At 41.8% G+C, this 21,820-nt stretch overlaps 1 protein-coding gene across 9 annotated transcripts in view; it reads right to left on the reverse strand.

The window, feature by feature from the left end:
* The window catches only part of GPM6B (glycoprotein M6B), a 105,459-nt gene that overhangs the window by 8,028 nt on the left and 75,611 nt on the right, over positions 1 to 21,820 (reverse strand). For 4 of the 9 annotated variants that reach the window (XM_056501556.1, XM_056501562.1, XM_056501611.1 and 1 more), the window contains exons 2-4: positions 16,111 to 16,230; positions 5,324 to 5,510; positions 1,760 to 1,916 (exon numbers count right to left, since the gene is read on the reverse strand). In XM_056501556.1, the coding sequence (XP_056357531.1) occupies positions 1,760 to 1,916; positions 5,324 to 5,510; positions 16,111 to 16,230 (464 nt within the window). Of the gene's footprint in view, positions 1 to 1,759; positions 1,917 to 5,323; positions 5,511 to 16,110; positions 16,231 to 16,589; positions 16,608 to 21,820 lie in introns of those variants that run through there. The other 5 variants (XM_056501602.1, XM_056501589.1, XM_056501598.1 and 2 more) reach the window with 2 other exon arrangements.

A 21,820-nucleotide genomic window follows, 5' to 3' on the forward strand; every position in this document is an offset into this window, starting at 1 on the left:
CTGTAGATACACTACAAATAAAACATGAGTTTGCATATGTGTATGTGGAAGTGCACAAAGCCTTTAATCCAAAAATAGCCAGGAAATAATACACTCACTCTCACATTTAATGTGATAACTGTGGGAAATGGCTATTCTGCATTACCAGAGCCAACATAAATAATTTAGGAAAGATGGAAGTCTGTCTTCTGTAACACCTTATGCAAGATGGGACTGCCTTTCAGGACTTTGCTCATTAATGTAATTAAGGAAGAAGTAGAGGAGATCTTGATCAAAGATCACTGGATGTCCAAAAGCCTGTTGCCTGTACCCAGCTGCAGTCACTGGTCTGTTAAACATTTTATCTCCTCAGAAACTGTGTTCTAGCCCTAAGGTTTTACATAGCAGTATACAAGCACTTTTCCTGTCACCACCAAACATTAATGCAGCCTACCAGAGCTCCAAGCCATTCCTCAGCTGGTAAATTCTCTCCTTCATTGTGTGGACAAATACAGACAAACATGAAAACACGTTTTTCTGCCATATTTTCACGTGTCACACTGGTATTTGCATAAGCAGCTGACAATCATGTGCCTGCAACTATTCAACTGCATAAGCAATTGTCTGCACTGATAAGATGCATGGATGTGTATGTTTCTATTTATTTTGGATCTTTTGAAAACACTGCTTTATATCTAATTTTGTTCCTTGGTGAAGACCATACTTACTAGGAAAAAACTGAGCAAATAGCTGCTTAACTGAAAAATTATCAGATGCCTCGTTTTTATTAGCTCTTGAAAAATTCAGTAAGCACCCAACAGTACAGTGGAAAATTGCTAACTCTCATAAAAATAAACATGCATCTCTTTTGTATTTAACCAGCTGAAAGTACATATTTTTTAAGTTCAGGATACAGACTGTATATTAAAATGCAACAATCACATCAAAAGCCTCTTCTCTTTTCACCCACACTTTCCCGTGGGCGATCTGTCATACTGCTTAGCTTCCTCCATAAACTACGAGCTTTGAATTCAGATTTTCAGTAATAGCTTTGAAATCTTCTCTCAGAAACATAGTTATGGCTGTTCTTGCAGAGTGTGCCCTTGGGGACAATGTGGGTGAGAATCTGAAGTTTTATTTTTAGTTAAACTTTGCTAACAATTTTGTTCTAATACAGAATTATACTGAAGAGAATATGGCTGGTAACATAAGGACTCTAAGTGTTTCAGCTTTGCAAAAAAGCCTCCCTATTCTGTCTGCCTTTTGCCATCTGCAAATCGATACTTGATTCAAGTGAAAAGATGCTGTGAAGCTTCATTCATTCATTACTGTTTGTTGAAGGATCCAGACACTCAAGCACAATTGACTATGGAAGTTGGAGCCATTAGAGTTTGATATTTAAATAGCTCTGCAAACCACAGCCATTTTACAGTCTGCCTTTAAGCATCACTCAAGTGTTCCATGTTTAAAAGCACGAATTGCATTTTGGCTCAGATTAAGTGTATTAAAATTAGCAGTCTTCTCAGTTTAGTGTAGACCATGGGTTCAGCTTTATGACAGGGGAGGCCATAGCAGCCCCCACCCAGCCCATCTGTGGCATTTTGATTTATGCAAGCACCCTTGAAGTTCAAAGAAGAACCAAGACATGGAATGACCCAGATCACCCACAGGGAGTTAACCTTGTGGCAGCAATAGTCTGTACTCAAAATCCAAGAGTTAAATGGAGTCCAACAGGTTTTAGGCAGCAAAGACTGCTGTTCCCATTTCTGATCCCACTCACCATTCCACTGATGCAGCGGCCACAGGCTGTTGTTTTGAACTCTCCATGCAGCTCCTTCACAGCACTTGTTGTATAAAAACCTTCCGCCAAAAGGATTATTCCATATAAGAAGAAAAACGATGCAATGCCATAAATTACATACTGCATTAGCTGTATTCTAAAATGGAAAAGAAAGAAATTATATAATTAGATTTCAGTCCTATAAAAACAAAGTCAGTGCTCTCAAATTATAATAAATGAGAGACAACTCCTAGAAACAAAGTTCAAGTTTCTTAGCATTTTAAGCAAGCAGACTGTAGGAAAACACTGCTACAACTGTGCCCCCTCCCAGGAAAGTAATCTTGATGTGCATTAGTCCTGCACCCACCTGAGCATCCCCTGTTGCTGCTGCAGTCCCTACACTGACTGGTATTAGTCACCATGTTAAAGCTGCAATTCCATGCCTCCACTATGGAGGTTTTCTTTTTAACTCTTACTGCTCCTGACATCTAACTAGGGAATGGCTGACAGAGACAATGAAGGGCTTTGAAGTGGCAAAGCCTGGAGTTAAACCCCTGACTGAACTACAAGGCTCTGTGGTCATTCCTTTGGCTCAGGGAAAGGAGGCAGTCCCTGAATTCCACCTGTGAAATCCAATTAACTTTAGTTTGCAAAAATTTCTGAATTCAGCAATATTTGTCTGATACAAAACTCAGCAAACATGCAGTGACTTCTCCTGAGGCTGCTCTACAGCTGGAAGGGTAGTTCCAAGTGAGCTGGTAGTTTCAGTGTTTTAAGTCACAGCAGTGTTGAGCACCTCAAAATGTAAAGTTTTTTGTTTTTTTTAAATTGAAGAGTTATTTAGGAAATGCTTCCATTTTAGGTACTCTGGAACCACTCAGAGGAAGATCATCTTAGGGCACATGGTATAAGCACTTCCCTCAGATGTTATTTGAGAAAGTTCTTGATTCCTTAAAAATCTACCATCTGCAATAACACTGTATTTTTCCTTTAGCTAGAATAGGTAGATGAAAAGAATAATTTCTAAATATTATCAATCAGCTTCTGTATCTAAAGCTAATTGTTTTGGAGAACCAGAATGCCAGATCTTCCCTATAACACTTCTGGTCTTCAGAAGTCTTATTTTGTTATTAGCACAATTTCCCTGAAGTTCTTAAAAAGAATTTGATTGTTGGGATGGCTATTTTGGATGAAACTATTCACAGAACCAAGAGGTTAATTTTATATATCCACACTACCAGTTTTCTGAAGATAAATATGCTTTGCTCAAGATATTTTTTTCTGATTCTTGCCACGCTCCACTAAGTAGCTGCTGGCATAGACCTCCAAAGAGCAGCTGAATGTTTTAGCTTAAAGAAAATTGATGATTACCATTTATATAGTTAAATGCTACTCTTGTATCAAAATAGGATATTGCTCATTTAAAATTTTATGTGGGAAGTGTTATCTTTGTTTTCCAAATGGATTAAAAATAACTGGATAAATCTGTTGCACCTGTGCTTTAAAGAACGATAAATGAATTCAGGATTTGAAAGCATATAGAAGAAATAATTTTGCCATCATTAATAGTCCAGGACAGACTCAATGCATCTACCAGAAATTAGTAATAGGAAAACTGGTTTAAAAAGTCTATTCCAAATGGTGTGTTACTAATGTATTTTTCTTTCTTTCTTTCTTGTTTTTTTTAATTTTTTTTTTAATGTTGCTGTAGTCTTAAATTTGCCCCTTTCTAACACCTCTTCTCCCTTGTCACTCCCTTGGCTCCACAGAGCCGAACCCTGAGCTGCTTTGGTAGGAATTATGCATGTCCCCAGCTGCTGGTGCTGACATGACAAGAAATATTGTCAACAACTCTCCAAAACATAAAACTTGCTGCCTGTGACTGCTGCTTTTGCAATTTCTTCTATTTTGCTCAAATGGAGACTGATGCAAGCACAGGGTGTTTTGTTACCCAGCTGCTGAAGAACAGCTGCTTATATTTTCTCACTAAACGTTGTGTCTAACTGCAGGGCCTTGGTGGCTCATGCCCTGGAGCTGGGGACACACTGCTGGCCACAGCCAGGGACTGAGTGTGGGCAGTGCTAGGAGACCCCAGTGGGGAGCAGCCCCAGAGCAGGTCAGGATACCGAGGGTCCTGTGGACAGGGGAAGCCCTGCAATGGTGCTGTGGGACCAGCACCAGTGCTCAGAGAGCATGCAGCAAACTGGCAGGTCTATGCCTGCAAGCCTATACGGGGAGTCAGCGACAACAGAAATTAAAAAGAAAATAAGAATTAAGTGTGCTGCATAGGGCCCTGACACCAGAGCCTTCAAGTATCACCTGCCTGGCTTGCTGCCTGTGCCCTCCTGTATGTAACATAGCCCACCATGCTGATCACAGGGGCCCCTTGTCACAGCCACACATGGCCAGGCTGGCTGCCGGGCATGGGACCCAAGGCAGCACTCCAGGCCTTCCTCTGGCCTCACAGAGAAGCTCTGGGATCATAAAAGACCCAAAAACTTCACCAGTGGTTATATCCAAAGGCTATATTTGCAGATCTTTTCTAGTTTTTTCTCTCTTTTTTTCTCATATACCAGTCTAGCTTCTTCTGAAGAGAGATGGACAGAACCATGCTTCCCTGTTATTCCTGACATCCCTTCCAACTTTATGTCATCAACAAAAACTAAATCTACTCTTAAAATAAAATCGTTTCCCCTTGTTCTGTTATAACAGGCCCTGGTACAAGTCACTCTTCACCTCTCTTGTAGGTCTCTTTAGGTGTTGGAAGGCTGCTGTAAAGTCTCCCCAGAGGCTTCTCTTCTCCAGGCTAAACAGCCCCAACTCTCTCAACCTGTCTTCACAGAGAGGTGCTCCAGCCTTCTGATCATCTTGGTGGCCTCCTTTGGAGCCACTCCAACATGTCTTTCCTGTGTTGAGCACACCCAGACCTGGATGCAGCATTCCAGGTGGGGTCTCACCAGAGTAGAGGGGCAGAAACACCTCCCTCACCCGCTGGTCACACTGCTTTGGATGCAGCCCAGGATATAATTTGCTTCCTGGGCTGTGAGTGTGCATTTCCAGCTCATGTTCAGTTTTTCATCCAACATCACCCCCGAGTCCTTCTTGACAGGACTGCTCTCAATCCCTTCATCTGTCAGCATGTATTGATACTGGCCATTGCCCTGATCCATGTGCAGCACCTTGCACTTGCTCCTGGTGCACACCATGAGGTTCACACAGTCCCATTCCACAAGGCTTTCAAGGTCTCTCTTGGTGGCATCCTTTCTTTCAGGTAAGCAAACTGCACCACTCAGCTTGGGTGTCATCTGCAAAGCAGCTGGGGGTGCACTCAATTCCACTGTCTGTGATACTGATGAAGATATTGAATAGTACTGGTCCCAGTGTAAACAGGCATACCAGGATACACACTTAGGTTCTTTGTATGTGAACACCAGTAAATGACTGAGTGCTGTTACAAAAACAAGCAACCTAATACTTAGGGATGGAGACTGAGGTTTGAAACCATCTCTACTCATTCAGCAGGAGGGTGCTATGATGAATAATGGGAATGGGAGGCATACTTACACTTCACTCAGCAAAGCATGGTCACTGGCAGTCGTGGAGAAGTGCTGCTCGAGGATAGACACGGTTCCCGTGAGCGCCACGTGGCCACAGCCACAAAACAACGCTACCCCCGAGAAGCAGAGAATGGTTGCCACCAGCGAAGCATATGGCACTCCTCCTAGGCACTTAATGCAACATTCAAAGCAACCTAAGCAGAAGAGAGAAAGCAAAAGAAACATCATGAGCAAAAAGCAAATTATGAGGAAAAGAATATGTTCTCCACTTGGTAAAAGCCACAGGGAATAAAAGGCCCAGGCATTGACATGCTAAGCAAAAAATCTATACGTGGTACAAGACAGCATCACCCTCTAAAGCAGTGACCTACAGATCTGTTGGTATGGACTCAAAGCCCAGAAAGTGGGCTGAGTGCTCCTGTCTTTACAGGATCAAGAGGAGATCGATGAGACAGCCTATGAAATGGAAAAAGCAAAAAAATCACTGTCTAAAGTGATCCATTGCAATTCAGCTGCTCATCCAGAGCTCACCATGTTTCAGCTTTACTAATGGCAGGAGCACCAGCTATGCTGGCAACACTCTGGGAGCAAGAGGCAAATACTCAAGACAGTGAAGCCTTGGAAAAGTAGGAGATACTTTGCACTTTCATTGGAAGATGAATACATTTAGGTCCACAAAACTTAACTACCCAGAACTCTCTCAGTACTCCCAATGTATCTTTTTATACAAGTCCACATAGGGTTACAGGGATACAAATACTTTTAAAACAGAAAAATCGAATGGGGTCCAAAGAGTAACAATTTTTGTAGAGGGCAGCTGTATGAAGCTGTATTACATCGACAATACATTTCCAGCTTTTTACAGGAGACACTGGATTTACAGTGATCCCTGAATACAGTTTGCAGCAGCATGATCAACTGAAATGCATTGTTTAACTGGTCTGAGTTAACAAAACACTTCCCCCAGAGCTGCAATTTGTACGAACACTGTAATAAGGAGGTTGCAGCTGAATTGCCAGGTTCCTTCCAACTGCGTGGCCTGAAAACCCATCTGCTTACAAAGCTGGGAAATGTAAATCGGAAACAAACACAGCTTTTAACTGCGCTATAATGGTAATGGCAATCCATACCAATTCATTACTTCAGGGTGATGGCATTAAGCTGTCTCCATTAATGTGCATTTCATACAACTGCGCAAAACACAAGCCATTAAGACAACGCTTAATGGAGCGGCCAGCGTGGCAGCACAGCCACTGCTGCTACGGCAAGGCGCTGCATGGACAAAGCGTTTGAGGCAAGAAGACAGCTGGCAAATGAGGACATCACATCGCATCTTCCCACCCAAAAAACTCCTTACAAAGATCAGCAAGTCTCCAGCCACCACATGAGGCAAGTTTATTTTTACACCCCTCCCTTTCCCACTAATGAATGAGTTGCAGAGCAGGCACTTCCATGAGGCACTGGGGAATAATATGGATCCGGTAATTGAAAGATTTCCCATTTCGTAAGTGAGAAACTCTTCTTTTAGAGAGTCTCTAGCAAATGCCCTAGTCAGGCTTAAGCAGCTATCACCATCAAAATTACTTACGAAATGCTACTTCACTAACTGCAGACAAGACTTAATTGTATAGAAACAAGCCTGGGAAGGTTTTATAGCCTAGTCCTCAGCTGGAGTCCACTCAGTAGGAACTATCTTCATGACAAAAGTACTGCCAAATGAACAAACATTACAGCTCAGCAGTGACGAGCCAAACAAAATCCAAATGCACACTATCAGAGGAAATCATCTCTGGTTTTCATTTTATCACAGAGGTCCAGAGCTGAGTTCAGACAGCAAACCTTGCAGAGCAATCCTCTGCTTTGGGGAATCTGCCTGAGAGCAGCTCACACGCAAGAGCAGCCATACACGTGAGGCTGGCTCGCCTCCCTAGCATCTGCTCCCAGGTCAGATCCAAACCTCCCAGAGTTAATCCAAGAAATGCATGCACCTGGTGTAGGATTAGCCATGAAAGATTACCCAAAAGTAACTATGCTCTGACCCAGCAGACAACACACATGTGGTCACAGCCCAGAACAAAACAAACCACCTTTCAAGCCATACTCCTAAAGCAGGAGACCCCATGCCTGATCATTGCTTAGTGTGGAGAGGTTGATCACCTAAATCGTGCTGATCCCACAGACTGCTTTGCAGGAGGATCCTATCAAAGCCAGGAAACAAAAACAGCTGGAAGCAAAACCAAGAGACTGACAAGATCCAAAAGAAAAGCAGCTGGTTTCAGAAAATGGGAGCAGCCTGACAAAACTAAAAGCTAATGCAGACCCAGAATTGATGTTTAATACCCCATACTGCCAAGCCAGCTTTCCAGGCCACTGGCAGAACATTTGCCCTGAGGAGTTTGTTGGATCCCTTACCCAAACATATGACAGTATCTGCCACTAATCCACAGACCCTTGAACACAACGCAAGAGTGGCAGACCCCCTCTCACCTCTCAGCAACTGGCAGCTGCACAGATTGTCTTTGTGGCCATACTCCTTGTCTTCCTCTGCCGTCCAAGTAAAAAGGCATCACAGAATTTGGGTGGCCTTCATTTTCTCAGTGCAGAACAAAACCAAAGAACACCTCAGAGGTGTCTAAATCAAGCACTTTTTTTTGAGCAGAGAGAACTGCCCAAATGTGGAACTGCAGGAACTACTCATCTTGACCACAAGACCAAAGCAGGAATCAGAGACTTTGGTACACCTGGAAACAGCACACAGCCAACTTGAAAGCATATGAAGCATCCCAAGCCAGCATGTTTCCAAGAGACAGCATCCATCCATACATAGTCATTCTGCACCCAAATTGACAGCAGAGCTGCACGGCCTCCTGCCAGAGGGTAACTAACTGCAGGATACAGCCTCATCGCCGTGCTGGGGCTGCCAGACCTCCCCCCAGATCCCATTGTGAACACTCTTTATGAGCAGCTTAAAGCCATGACTAGCCTGAGCAATATGGCAGATTTTATAATTTTAACACAAGCCTAAAACAATACTGCTAAGAGCAGCTTTCAAAACCAGCTACAATTTGAAGCTCATCAAGAACTAAGATACGCTTACCAAGCTTCCCAAAGAAGCACTGAAGCAAGGCAGAGGATTTCTGAAAACAATTAGTAAGCTTTCCAGGAAACCTTTATGTTCTCTCTCTGTAACTCTTAAGTCAGCAATTATCTTTACACAGCACAACTGAAACCCCAGGAGATGTTTCCCTAGTTCATGTTCACAAAATAACTTGCTAACACTCTGATGACAACTGCAGGCTGAAGGCCTGTGAACTCAAACTGACAAAAGTAAGTAGTATTAAAATAAGTTCAGCTCCAATTTTCTGCTAGCTTTTACTTTTCATATGGCCAAAACGCTGAACTGTTCGGCTGTATATCCATTTCCAATGAAACAGTGTAAAACGATTTAAATATGAAACTGTACAGCACAAACACACATCACTGCATCTTCCCTTTCAATGGCCATTTTGTGCAAGGCATCACTAGAACCTTTTGTGCAACTCAGCAGAATAAAAACATTTTTTGTCCTCAGGCTGGCGAGCAGCAGTTGCCATGGAGGCAGGTTAATAACAGCCCAATGATTTGCCCAGAGCTGCCTGTGATCTTGGCTACAGATTTAACACACACTCAGAAGGAGGCCAGCTAAAACAAAGACTGAGATTATTCTCTAGGGAATGAATGCTATTAAACACACACACACACGAATATTCTTGCTAAAGGACAAAAATAAAGAGAAGAGAAAGAAACAGGAACCAGCTATTCTTTTAATCTCCTGGAAGCTATCAGTCACAGGAAATTGGTAAAGGATGAACCTACATATGTACATAAATCAGCAATTGGTTGCTTAATGTATGATGAACAATTATACAATCTGCTCAGCAGTGTACAGCCTACTGCATATATGCAGGGGCTTAGCCATTCAATTTCCCATGCCAAATGGTGATTGTGTGGCTAAACCTCCTTTGGTACTTTAAGTAAAGCTTTAAGATTTAAACTCAAAATGGCAAAGTAATACAGAATTAATAGAAAATGGTCTTAAAATAAAAAGAAAAAAGAAAAGAGGCAGTTCTCACACACTACCTCATTCTACTACACAGTCAAATCTGTGTTTTGGAAATGACAAAAGACAGTGCAATAAGATCAGGTAGCTTCCTTGAGTATTCCTAGGGCTTGCTCTAGGAAGATCATTCATCAGTTCTCGAAACCAAGACTTGAAAAGGCTGATGTTCAAAAGGCCATCCCTCAAAGCAAAGCATGGAAAACATGATGTAAAGGAGGAATATCCACACCTCCTGGACAGAAAACCAGCCTATTGTCTGATGTTCCAAACACCTCCTATGTTGAACTAGTGCCTCAATACATCTCAGGTTCTAACTGCCAGCCCATAGTCAAGGTCACTACTGAACAAAAAACCAAGAAAACCTGAAAGGAGCTTTGAAAAGTTTTCCACTTCAGGGAGCTAAACCTCCAGGATCCTGTGGCTGTCTTTGAGTTAGTTCCCACTTTCTTTTCCTTAGAAGTTTGGTTTCTTCCCCTTCCATGAAAAATAAAGAAATGGACATCATTTTCTCCTGCTCTCTTACTTCCTGTAATTGTGTAACACATTTTAAGAAATGCTGTTTTTGTTATGAAATTAACAGACACCAGACCAGACACAGCAGAAATTTCACATCATGTTCTACTACAGAACCACAAGCTCTGTTGGCTTCAGCACCACAGCTCAGGGAGCATGTGGGGAGGAACTGCTTTAAAAAAATGAAGGTTGCAAAAAATCCAAGGGGAAAAAAAAGCACTAAATAACACCTTAACTGAAAGCACTAGATAACATCTTAAATGCAGCCATCACATGTAAATCGGGGTCATTACTACTACACATCCACAGGAGACTGGTGTTGGTAGCATTACTCCCAATTCACACATAAATGTAAGAGGCCCACTCAGTACTTGACATTCACCTCCTGCTTCCCCAGTGCTGAAGATTACCCAATACCAAGCATGAATAATACCCTTGGAGGCCACAACCACCTTGGATTTTGTCAGAAAATGAACTTTATATGTCAATGAAAGCAAATGCCAATTTTACTGTCTGCCACCCACCATATTTTTCAAAATTTCCATTCTGAATGGCTTATGCATGCTAGAATGTAGATTTTCCTACCTGCTGCATGATTGACAGCCACAGAAGAAGCAGTGAGAGATGTGGGAATAGGCTAATACCTCAGAAACAAAATCGGAATTTACCACTTTCTTCTCTGCATGAGACTAAGCCAGTACCTGGCAATAAGGCAACTCCTCACATCTGTCACCTGCACCTGCAGCCAAGGGTGAGTGGCAACAACACAAGATAAAATATTTAACCTTACTAGTGTAAGTTTGAAGCCTGTGACAATTTTCTCTCCATGCTTTAGGGACTAAAAATAAAAAGGCTCAGCATTAAATCACATGGAAGTCTTTGTTCTTCCTGTTCATCTTAAATTTTGCTGATTTACAAAACCTGACACAAAGCTAAAACTGCTGTTACTACATAGAAGAAATGTTCACTCACCACACTTCTGGAATAACATTAAACAGACTAAATAAGTGATGAACTCAAATAGAGAAAATCCTTTCTTCTCCTCCCACAGACCTCTTAAGGCTCTTCCACAGAAAACTTGCTTTCAAGTTCAGTGTTTCCTAATTTTGCCTTTTTGTCCTACACAAATAAGAAGTTGTGAAATCAACTTATACTGAAAATTAACTAATGAGAGCCAGAAAACTTAATGTAAATGCTCTTTAGTCTAGCCAGATTGATAATCTCCTCACTGTATTTGCATTCCCCTCTTCCAGGGTTGTTAACCAATAACTCCTTCCTGGCCAGTAGAGTTCCTGTGATGGAGGCAGCACCACATTTGGAGAACACTGCCATCAGGGCTGCCACAAAGGACCAGACCTGAAATGCAGCAAGACCACTTCTGTTATGCTTCCAAGTGGCCAGCATAGGATGCTTCTTTCAAGTAAAAACCTGTGAGATCTGGGGTAGTCTGATCCATCCATTAAACCTCATCCCAACCTCTACTATTTAAGAGCTACCTGAAGAAGTAGCTCCTTTCTGAAGGTCATCAGCTTTAATTGTAATTTCTCTAGTTATTCTTGGTACAGATACAAGATATTTGGTTTCAGCACTGTCATACAGCTAGTTCCCCTCTTCTGAGAAAGTATTTATTCTCTGTTATCAGTTAGATGCTTCCATATTCTTGTATAGAAGAGAACTAGAAGTCTTGCTCACATCACCTGCGCTGGAAACCAACACAGAGAAAGCAGGACAATTGGTACACACTACAAACAAAAATTTCACAGCCTGGAGGAACCATTAGCAGACCCTTCTTCAAATCCACAAAGCACCAAGTATCTCTGTGGTACTGTATGAATAATGATAATAAGTGGCTCCTAAATTTGTCTGCAAAAATACAGTCAGCACAGGTTTAAAATCAAGCATATTTTTTTTTATACCATGATTAACAAAAAAATCCACAAACAAATAAGCCCAAATAAATCAAATAGTCTTTCAGAGGTTATCAATGTTCATCCACAGCAAAAGAGATTCTTTTTCTCTCACTAAAGAAAAAATGATGTTCAAATTGGAGAAGAGGCTGTTTTACCAAGGCAAGATTTGTTTCTTCTGGATGGTGTTAAATGATGCAGAGAGGACTCTAAGAACAGACAGCAGTAATCATAACCCTCTTTTTTTTCCCTCCAAATCTCTTCTTCCCAAATCAGTTCTTATCAGTTCAGCAGTTCTTATAGGAAAAAAATTGCACTCCCATTGCAGGAACCAAACCTATTTCATACAAAGACAGATGATCTGAAAGGGTTTTTTACATGCCTTACCTAGTTTACCTTCCCCAAATTTAGTGAAATACACACACTCCTCATCTATATCATTCCAACCTCTGCAAGGCTCATTAAGCTCACAGGTGTTCTGAAGTCATCTTTTCCAGACAGTAAAATTTATAGAAGAGAAATCACTCCATCCATACTTATTGCAAGTGCCCATCCCAGGTGTTTGCTGTATGAGAGAAATGTATGCATTGGAAGAACACTGCTGCCCTGTAAGATGGTAGGATGAGAGAATTGCTCTTGTCTCTTTATTGTCTTTGGACAAAGGTCAGGCAGAACTTCATTTTAATTCATGTCTTCTCTTTTACTTTTGGCCTATGAAACAGTGGAATTCATACCAGAAAAATACCTTATTTATACTTTGGAAAAGGCCTTACTTCAAACAGATTTCAATGGGAATTCTTGAGGAGGGGTATTTCTTAGCTCTAAGCTACTTCTTCAGAAAAAAAAATAAGCTGGCGATTTGAAAAAGAGACTTCTTACTTAGGGGACAGATCAGGCATTATTGATATAAGCTTTGGCATTATTTCTCCTTGAGACTTGTTCTAGTATTGACCATCCAAAATAACCCTTGGGATTCAGCACAGCCTGAGCATGTGGAAGTGCTCATTGGCATGCAGAGCTCAAAGTTCAAACACACTGCATCAGCCAGGGCAGCTGCTGGTCCAAACTGGGCTGTAATTCTCAGCTGAAACATCAACTCTCTGCTCAACAGGCCTGAAGACCTTCCTTCATTTCTGCCCTTGCCGTGGCCTCCCTCCCCTTGCTTCCCTTATTTTTTTCTTCTTGAAAAAATGCTCAAGCAGGGTCAACATGCAGGAACTGCTGCTTCAATAGGTGCCAGCCCAGGCGATAATTTTGGACAAACTTCCGAAAGAAAGGTAAAAGAGATGAAGCAATGGTCAGACTGCCAAAGATATCCAAATGCCTGAAGGTCTAGACAAGCTCAGTGTGGAAATACAAAGGCACCTAAGCATTTCAGTTCCATGGGTGACTTCCATAACTCTGTGAAAATCTGTAAGGACATTTGATCTTCCTTGATCCAGCCATCCTCCAGACTCACCTGTACCTTGGCTGACATGGTTTTGAAAGCTTTTACTTTAATCAAAGGTGAATATCTTACCTGGAAGACTGGAGTTGAAACTCTTAGCTCCACCTTTCTGCCAGCTGTAACTCACCTCACCCTCCACCAGCCTTCAGCACTCAGCAGGAGACAAGACTTTTGCCACACTGGATTTCAGCCACCGCTATCGACCGCTTCCCCAGTTGACTCCTCCCTAAGCTATAAAGAAGCAAACAAGAAACACAACCTCTCTCTCCCTAGAGTTGAAAACTGGGCCAAAACCTGTGAACTTGTGCATGTGTGTGTGTGTGTGTGTGTGTGTTTATGTATTCCAGCCTGGTAGATCTCAGATCCAGAAGGTAAATTCTCAAATTAAGAGATAACTGAAGATGCAAAGATCTTCCCAAACCTTTACCCAACTATGGAACAAGAGGACTAATAAGAAAACTGAACAGTAACTGTAGAAGTCCTTTGTCCTGCAACAGCTTTCATGCCATTATTTCCCCACCAAACCATTTCCAAAACTTGAGTTTGTTTCAGCAAAGGAGCAGTAAGGCTGTTTTAGTGAGATATTCCACATTCACATGCCCTTATGTGCTCACAGAGCAGCTGAAACACCTGCCAGCATCTGGGGGAAGCAAGTTTAAAAAAAAACAAGAAAAAAGATTCCCATAAAGCAAACAACACCCCCTGAACCTGGAATCGTGCCTACAGCTAAGCTCATGTTAAACAACTACTGCAAAGTTTCTCTTTCTAGAGAAAAAGATGGTACTTTGCTTTCTGAGAAAAAAATTGTTTTAGCATTTTGAAAGGCTCATTAAGCTTGCAGGTGTTCTGGAGATGTCTTGGCTCCAGCACTGCAGTGAATCTCCCACACTGACTCTTCCCTTGTTGCTCAAGAGCTGGATTCATGCTTAAATTAGGGAAGTGAGATCATGTTGTTTGTGGAGACCCTGGGAGAAGAGGTGGATGCTGTGAGGACTGCGACAGAGGTGCCCTCAATAGTGATGTCCATTTGGACACTGACAGAGGAGACAAAGTCAAAGAAATGCTGTGGTTTGTCAAAGAAGCAGAGGTTATCTCAGCCCAGCAGCCAATGCCACATGGCAGTGGGGAGCTGTAGGCCAGTGCTAAATGCAGGCATCTTACAGCAGGGATTTGTGTTGGGAGTGAAATGACATCTTCCCTCCTAGCTAAGGGACAAGAGCATTTTCACAGTGGCTAATCCATCACTGGCAGGTTGGTTTTACTCAAGACCTGCTCAGAGAGGCTTCATTGTTGCCTAAAAGACTTATGATTTCTTTAAGTGCAGCCACTTAAAACATCTTTCCTTGAACTGGCATTTCTGGGCCCTGCTGGAGGGGATTTTTTTATGCCATCAACAAGTACCCTTTCATCCTCAACTCCTTCATGGCAAGCATATTTACCTATATGTTAGTTCAGAACGATTCCCAAGGCAGACTGAAAAGGGCTCAGTTGCCTAAACAAGGGTTTCTAGCACCATTTTAGGTGCCAGACTCCCAGCTGCTGTAACAGAAGGCTGTGCATCTCCATGTCCTGGCTCATCTGTGCCAGCACATATGGACATGTCTCATCACTGGGGACAGCTGAAGGGGCCCAAGACCCTGATAACCACAGTCTGGCCTGCTCCTTCCATGTCCATCACAGCCCAGGGAGGCAGAATTCATAACCTACCACTACTTCTTGAAGCATTTCTTTTGTGTGTAAAATATCCCATGTGCACTAAATGTGAAGTTTGGAAATGTCTTCTGGCAGCCCCAAACCTATCACCCAGGTAACTTGTCCTAAAATATGGTCAAAATGAATGCTGATACTGGAGACAGAGATCATAATTTGTGAGCTAAGTATTTTTGGGGAAAAAAGCCATTTGAAATACATAAGCATTTGAATCCTAAAGCACAAGAGTAGGAAAATAAAATGGAAAGGGGAAGGATGAGGCAGCAAGCTTTGGTGAATATTTCCCTGCATTGCTATTAAAGGCTCTGATGCGGAGGCAGGCATCTCCAGCAAACAAGCTGTCAAGCTTCAGTCACTCAGCTCCATAAAGAGAAGAAGATTTTGGATGGAGCTAGCTGCAAAGGCTGCCTCTGAGCATATACATCCCTTGCTGTACTATCCATCAGTCATACTAGAATTTTCTAATGTGATCAATCATAGACTTGATTTCAGGTGCTTTTCTGAGATGCTTCAAAACTCATTTCCCCCACAGACCCTTAAAATAAAGCTTTGTGAAAATGAAACAGGATCTTCTTGAGGTCTCAAGCCAGACATCGAAAGGACAGGCATGTAGAATCATCAAACCATTTTACAGCCTCACCTGAAATCCTCCTCTAGACTCTCACATATGCCCTTAGTGCTTCTAGCAAAGGAAAAATGCAAACCAAACCACAGAATATTGTCTAGGAAGCATACTGTAGGATACCAGTGAGTCAGATGTGCTGTCACTGCTTTAGTGTCATTTCTGCATTTGTGGCTGATGAGTCTGATAGACTCATCTGCATAAACCCCCATACTATTTCATCTCATCTGTAAACAGTTTTGAAGCAATTGGGAACACAGTTAAAAGGAAGCTATCCCTCACACCACCATTATTGTCTTTCAAGCATTAACAAGGAAATTCAAATTTATGTCAAGTGTTCATACAGAAGAAGTAGACTCCTTACAGCCTTAACAAACAAAACAAGAAAAACAGAGGAACGTTTATCTTAAATTGTTAGGACTACTGCAAAGCATTAAGTTTATGCTACTATCATTTCTGGACTCTTCATTTCCCTTTCACCCAGCCCTTTATTTACCTTGAATCCCCAAAGGACTAATATTGCCTCTCAATGCTGGCACATGATGGTACCGGTGTGGCCTTGAACTCCTGTACATCCAGTGGTACCTGCCAATTTCCATTTCTGGTCTGGTGATCACTGCCAATTTTAGGTGGTAAAAAGTCAGTGTCACCAGCAAGTTTTAGTTCAGTACTTTCAGTCATTTAACTTTAAAAACAAGAGCCCAAAAAAATACACACTGTAGTTTCAGAACTGAAACAACATAACCTTACAGACTAAGAGAAGAGATTAGGAGGGATGATCAACAGGGAAATGCTCACACAGGTGTTAAGAAAGGTTGAATAGCCAAAACTCTACCTAGGATTTGAGTTAAAACACATAAGGAAAGGCTCTCTATTCCTTATCCCCACCCACTCACACGTCTCCCTCTCTTTGTCCATGACAAAAAGCTCTGCTCCAGAAGTAAAAGAAGGTAAAATCATGGAAAATCACATTACCTGTTTTTAAAAAATACTCTAATGCTGTCAAAGAAAAAGGTTATTGCTTTATGTCAAGGTAGGGCAAACACAAAAGTTTGCTCGGATACTTTCTTGCATTAAAAAAATAAAAGTTTATGGGCTTTAATTCACCTAGGCTCTGCTCACATCCAAAATCTGGACCAAGTGTACTGAAAACTGTTTGTTCCAGGTTCATGGCAAGAAGAATAGTCCTGCTTCTCCTTGTCTTTTCAGAGGAAGCCCAACAACAAGACCCACAGCAGTAACTCACCTGACCCACTCACACATTCATTGCCACAGGGTTTCCATGCCCCTGGAAGAGGTGGGAAACAGCATCAAACCACTTTTGAGCCTCCATGTCCCCCATTGGTACCAACCACTATGGCCTTGTCAAAGCTGTCAGGGTGAGACTGACAGACCTATATTCAAAATGCACCACAGTCCCCCTCTGCAGTGGCTAAATGAGAAAGCAACCATCACTTCTGGCTGAAGCAAATCCAATTCGGCAGCATTTGGGCACATGGAGAAAGTGAAGGTTATGAGGATGAAAATGCTATCTACTGTAGACTAGATCAGAGACAAATTTCAGGGGGTAGGAGAAGTAGAAATGCCATAAATTCTAGCCTATGAGGGTCTCAGAAGCTCCTCGACCTAGCTCCCCTTGTGGTTTTGCTGCTTGTGCAATGACGAGTTTGGCACAGCCACATTTGCATACGTCAAGAAGAGAAAAAAATCTTGGCCTTGAATCCAAATGCTGGATCTAGAGATTTAAACCAAGAATTTGTTTGTCTTCTTTATCAGCAAACGAACTCCAGTACTAAGAGCCTTTTGGGGTTTGTACATAAATTTAGCATGAATGGCTCTCTAAAGGATACTTTGTGGCTTGGTAATTTTCCTCTCTCTGCATCTCACACACAAACCAGCAAGCAGGTATCAGTAAATCTTCCAGAGAAGACATTATTCTGTATTGTATGGCTCACTCTTCCTCCTAGGAAAGACAAGTTCCACATCTTATGAGCATAACAAAATTCAAAATGTGTTGAAAGTAGTGTTCCAAAATGACTGCACATTCTCAGGATGATATCATCTCCTTCTGCTCAGAGAGGAACAATCCTGCTTTGGAGATCACAAGGAATGCCATAATAATTCAATTGGATACAAAATGGAAAACAAAATTCTTCGCTAGTACTTCATACCTCCTCTTCTCTGCCTTCCCAATGTCTGCTCCCTGCCTTTTTGAGGCTACTTACTGGACACTTGCAATAGATTCAGATTTTTAAAAAAATAAAATTAAAAATAACCAGCGGAAAAGATTTCCAAAAAGAAAAGAATTATTCATTTGCACTGCAGCAGCATCTAAACCAAACTTTCACCACTAAGATTTTATCCTTCTAGCTTGAACCCACAGTTTGAGATTTCTTCAGCAGTGGCCACAAATGCACGTGTTCAGAGCAGCAGAGCAGGCTGCTCCTTTTCTCCCTTAGCCTGGGGGAATGCTGGTGAAGTCACCTGTCTCCTGTGGTACAAACATCAAACCCTGAAACACACAGACATCATATAAACTTTGAACCATCATTTCTGTAAATGAAAATATTCTATGGAGTTGGTTTCTTTAATTAGCAATTTCTGGTTTTGCAGTAACAGTGCTCCTTTCATTAGGAGACAGTTCAAACTCCGTAAGAAATCTCAGTTTTTCACTGCTCTGCAAAGAGCCACTTAGCAATGGCTGTTTGGTAGCCCTTAGTGAATGCCTGGGCTGTTTGGTGGCCCTTAGAGCGTGCCTGATACGAACTTTGAAGCTGAAGAGTATCACTGGGTGACTTTGCTGGGACCCACCCAGGCCCACTCATGTAAAATCAACACCAGGTGAAAGCTCCCCAGCCTCCAGTGGTATAACAACTACTGCACACAGTCCATATCCACTGGAATTTAACTCTGTCCCCTGAATAGTTGTGAAAGGAAACAGGTTTAAGGGCTTCTTTACCTTTTGCTTTTTGAGTAACTAGCTGCACTAATTGCATTCCCTGGTCTAGGTTACAATACCCTCCACCCACAGCCAAGCTCCCACGGCTCTCCTGTCAGAACCAGGTTGTCCTCAATCCTGCACAGACACAGCAGCTACAGAACTGACAATGTTTTCATGTCACACCACGCAGGCACACGGATGGCGGCTGTGGTGTTCAACATTCATTGGGATGAATCATCTTGCACGCCTGTAATCAAATTCACAGTGCTCAACATCCTCGTGCTTGCTGCCTTTATCATATGGTTTTAGAGGAAACAGTTTTCATATTCATCTGTCTCAGCTGATGAAGCAGTCCATAGGAGCAAAGAAAGGGTGTTGTTTGGTCATTGATGGTCTGGTGATGAATATTGGACAAGGAGCAAGGCTGGGCAGAAAATGTGGGAAGGGTCAGAGTAACTGAAGGAGATTTCCCTCCCCCCCTCCTTTGCCCCCTTTGCTCCTGCTGCAAAATCCATTGTGTGCGTACAGTGCCATCTGGGTTCCCCCACCCCCCGTTACCATATCCCCTGGCACATATGTCTAGGTTTTCTGCTTTCACGAGGTTGTTCAGACCAGCATGAGTACATTCTCTGAGTATTTTTCAACCCCCTCCTATTTAGAAACCAAATCCTATTCATTAAAACCTAAATCACTAAGCCTGCCAAATTATTATCCCCAGAATATCGCGTGTCCCAGATTCTCCCAGGGCTGGACCTCTCTTCCTACAGTCATATTCTTCAGGGACTTAGAGCAGTTACTGTTGTCAGTGGATGTGAAACAGATCAATCAGCTGCTTTAAATGGGAAAAACATGCAGTGTACTAAAAACCTTTGAGTGGCTTGACAGCTCTGATACCACTGTATGAGTCTAACATTAAGTAGGTACCTTTAAAATTTTGGTTGATGATCATAACACATATTTTTAAAAACACTTCTTTCAATTTGTTATTATGAAAAATACATCTGTGATGCATCAAAATGTCATAAGCTCACTGTGTAAAAATAACTTTGCTAAAAGTGAAATAAACTGCACGACAATCCATTCCTTACTCACATTGCGCTTTACAGCTTCATTTAAACACATCTGTACAACTGTGTGCAATAGTGTAAGAGAAGCAAAGCATTTTCTTTCTATTTTTGACTAGTATATAGTTGTCTATTTAGAGCTTAAAAGATGAAACAAGGCTTCATATACCATAAAAATAATAAAGCTCGCAGCTATTACTGAGCACAAGGTCTTCTTTTATCAAGAGAACATAAGAAGGGAAGAGCCAATTAAAAGGGACCTTTGGTACAGCTGCTCAAACTGGTCTTCATTATTCTTCAGCACAGCATAGGCAATTTGAACATCACATGTATTCATATAAGGAACCTAAACCCTAGTATCACAGCTTTCTTCCATCCCGTGTGTAATTGCTGAATCCACCATGGTCATCCACAGTTGGGGTTTATTTTCTTTTTTTCTTCTTTTCTTTTCTTTTTTTTTTTTTTTAATTTTACAATTTGGTAGTATTTCTCACAGTTAAATGAAAAGGGAAACTTCTTGTCTCTGTTAATGTGTATCAGGATCTATATCCTTCACTGCTGATGCAAAACGGCATTTCGTTTTTCTTATTTATTCCACCTCAGTAAATCTGCCTGCCCAGTCCTCACGTTTTGATTTAATTTAATGCCTGCAAGATAAACCCTGTCATTTGTAATAATTTGTAAACCTTCATCCTTAAAATGCATCCAATCTGTCCTGCAGCCCTGCAAAGTATCCGTTAAACATTTTGCTTCAGCTTCCATGGTGTTCTCCTCTGATAAGGGCTGCTGATACACAGCATAAAGCTGACTTATTTCTTATCTCCATCAACATGAGGGTTGTTCCAATTCCAATTAAAAAAACTGGGGCAGCAGCCACTCATCTGGGTGCAGAGAAGCAAATGTCAGATAAACACTGGATCCATCAGCTGGGTAGAATCGCTGCCTGAATCAGTCAGGGGATTCATGAAAATTATTACAAGATGGAATGGGAATTCTATAAAGTTTAGCAAACTTAAAAAATCTAAATAATTTTGAATCATTTTCATTTATCAATCTGCAGTTATTCATAAAGCACATTAGCTTGTGCAAATTGTCTCAGCTACACTGCAGTCCAAAATAGCTGGCTGTCCACATAGGATAGCCAACACCTGTGTGGCAGCACAGGTCACGTACGACTGCTTTAGGTGCTCAAACTGAAAACAGACCTGGCTGTTCATGCCAAATGCTCCAGCAGCATTGCTCTCCAGGGTTCTCCCAAGTATTGGGAGCCCTGTACACAGACAGCATGTAGTCCTCGCCCAACCTCCTCCAAGTATCTATTTCACAAAACTGCAGCACATCATCAAGAAGCACTTGCATTGAAAACACAGCTCAGAAACATGCAGTTTAAAATTCTGGTAAAGGGAAAACACCTTTTAGCTTTAAAGCACAATTTGATATTAGTTAAATGCAGATACTTTCCCCAAAACTTGGAAGTGAAAAGCATATGGAGTGTGAATTTGAATATCCAAAGCAGAATGCTCATGTTCTTCCCTTGCTCAGCCTTAGCAATAGCAGCATCTCTCAAACCTCTTCATATGATGGTTTATCTCCTTAGGTTTTGCAATTAAATTTTTAGAAGGAAGAGTTAAAAGACCCTGTGATGGGACTCTAACTGCTTCAAGCTGTGGCAGTTGCCTTGAAATCATTTGATCTAGGGCATCTCGTAAAGGATGGCCATTACCAAGTCCAGGTGGGATCCTAGAGGAAGAAGAGAATGTTGCAAGGCTGGCAAGCATGTGAGGAATAACAAGTAAGAGATGTGGTCCAGAGAGGAAATGAAGGAGTCCTCTTCTGTTCTATACCCCAAAATAAAGCAGCAGCATTTTCCTGCAAGTTTCTTTACACAGAGAAAAAGCCCATTTTCCTCCTCAGGAGCTGCTGGTGAAAGAGTCCTATTGAAAAATTCTGACATTTGAGAGGCACCTGATGCCTGCTGAGCCCATCTGAAAACCCAACTGGACTCGACAGATTTAGCACTTAGGAAAATCTGCCCCTCAAAACCAAATGCGTCTCCTCCATGACTACCTCACAGCAGTAACTTTGCAGGGGGATCTGGTCTATTTGTTTTGCTACAGAAATTAGGAGTGGGACTGTTTCAGCTTTCTGCATTTTAATTTGCTGTGAAGCATATTAAGAATTTAAGTGAAGAGAAATACAGA

Source organism: Oenanthe melanoleuca, chromosome 1 (assembly GCF_029582105.1).
Source record: "Oenanthe melanoleuca isolate GR-GAL-2019-014 chromosome 1, OMel1.0, whole genome shotgun sequence".
Classification (NCBI taxonomy): domain Eukaryota; kingdom Metazoa; phylum Chordata; class Aves; order Passeriformes; family Muscicapidae; genus Oenanthe; species Oenanthe melanoleuca.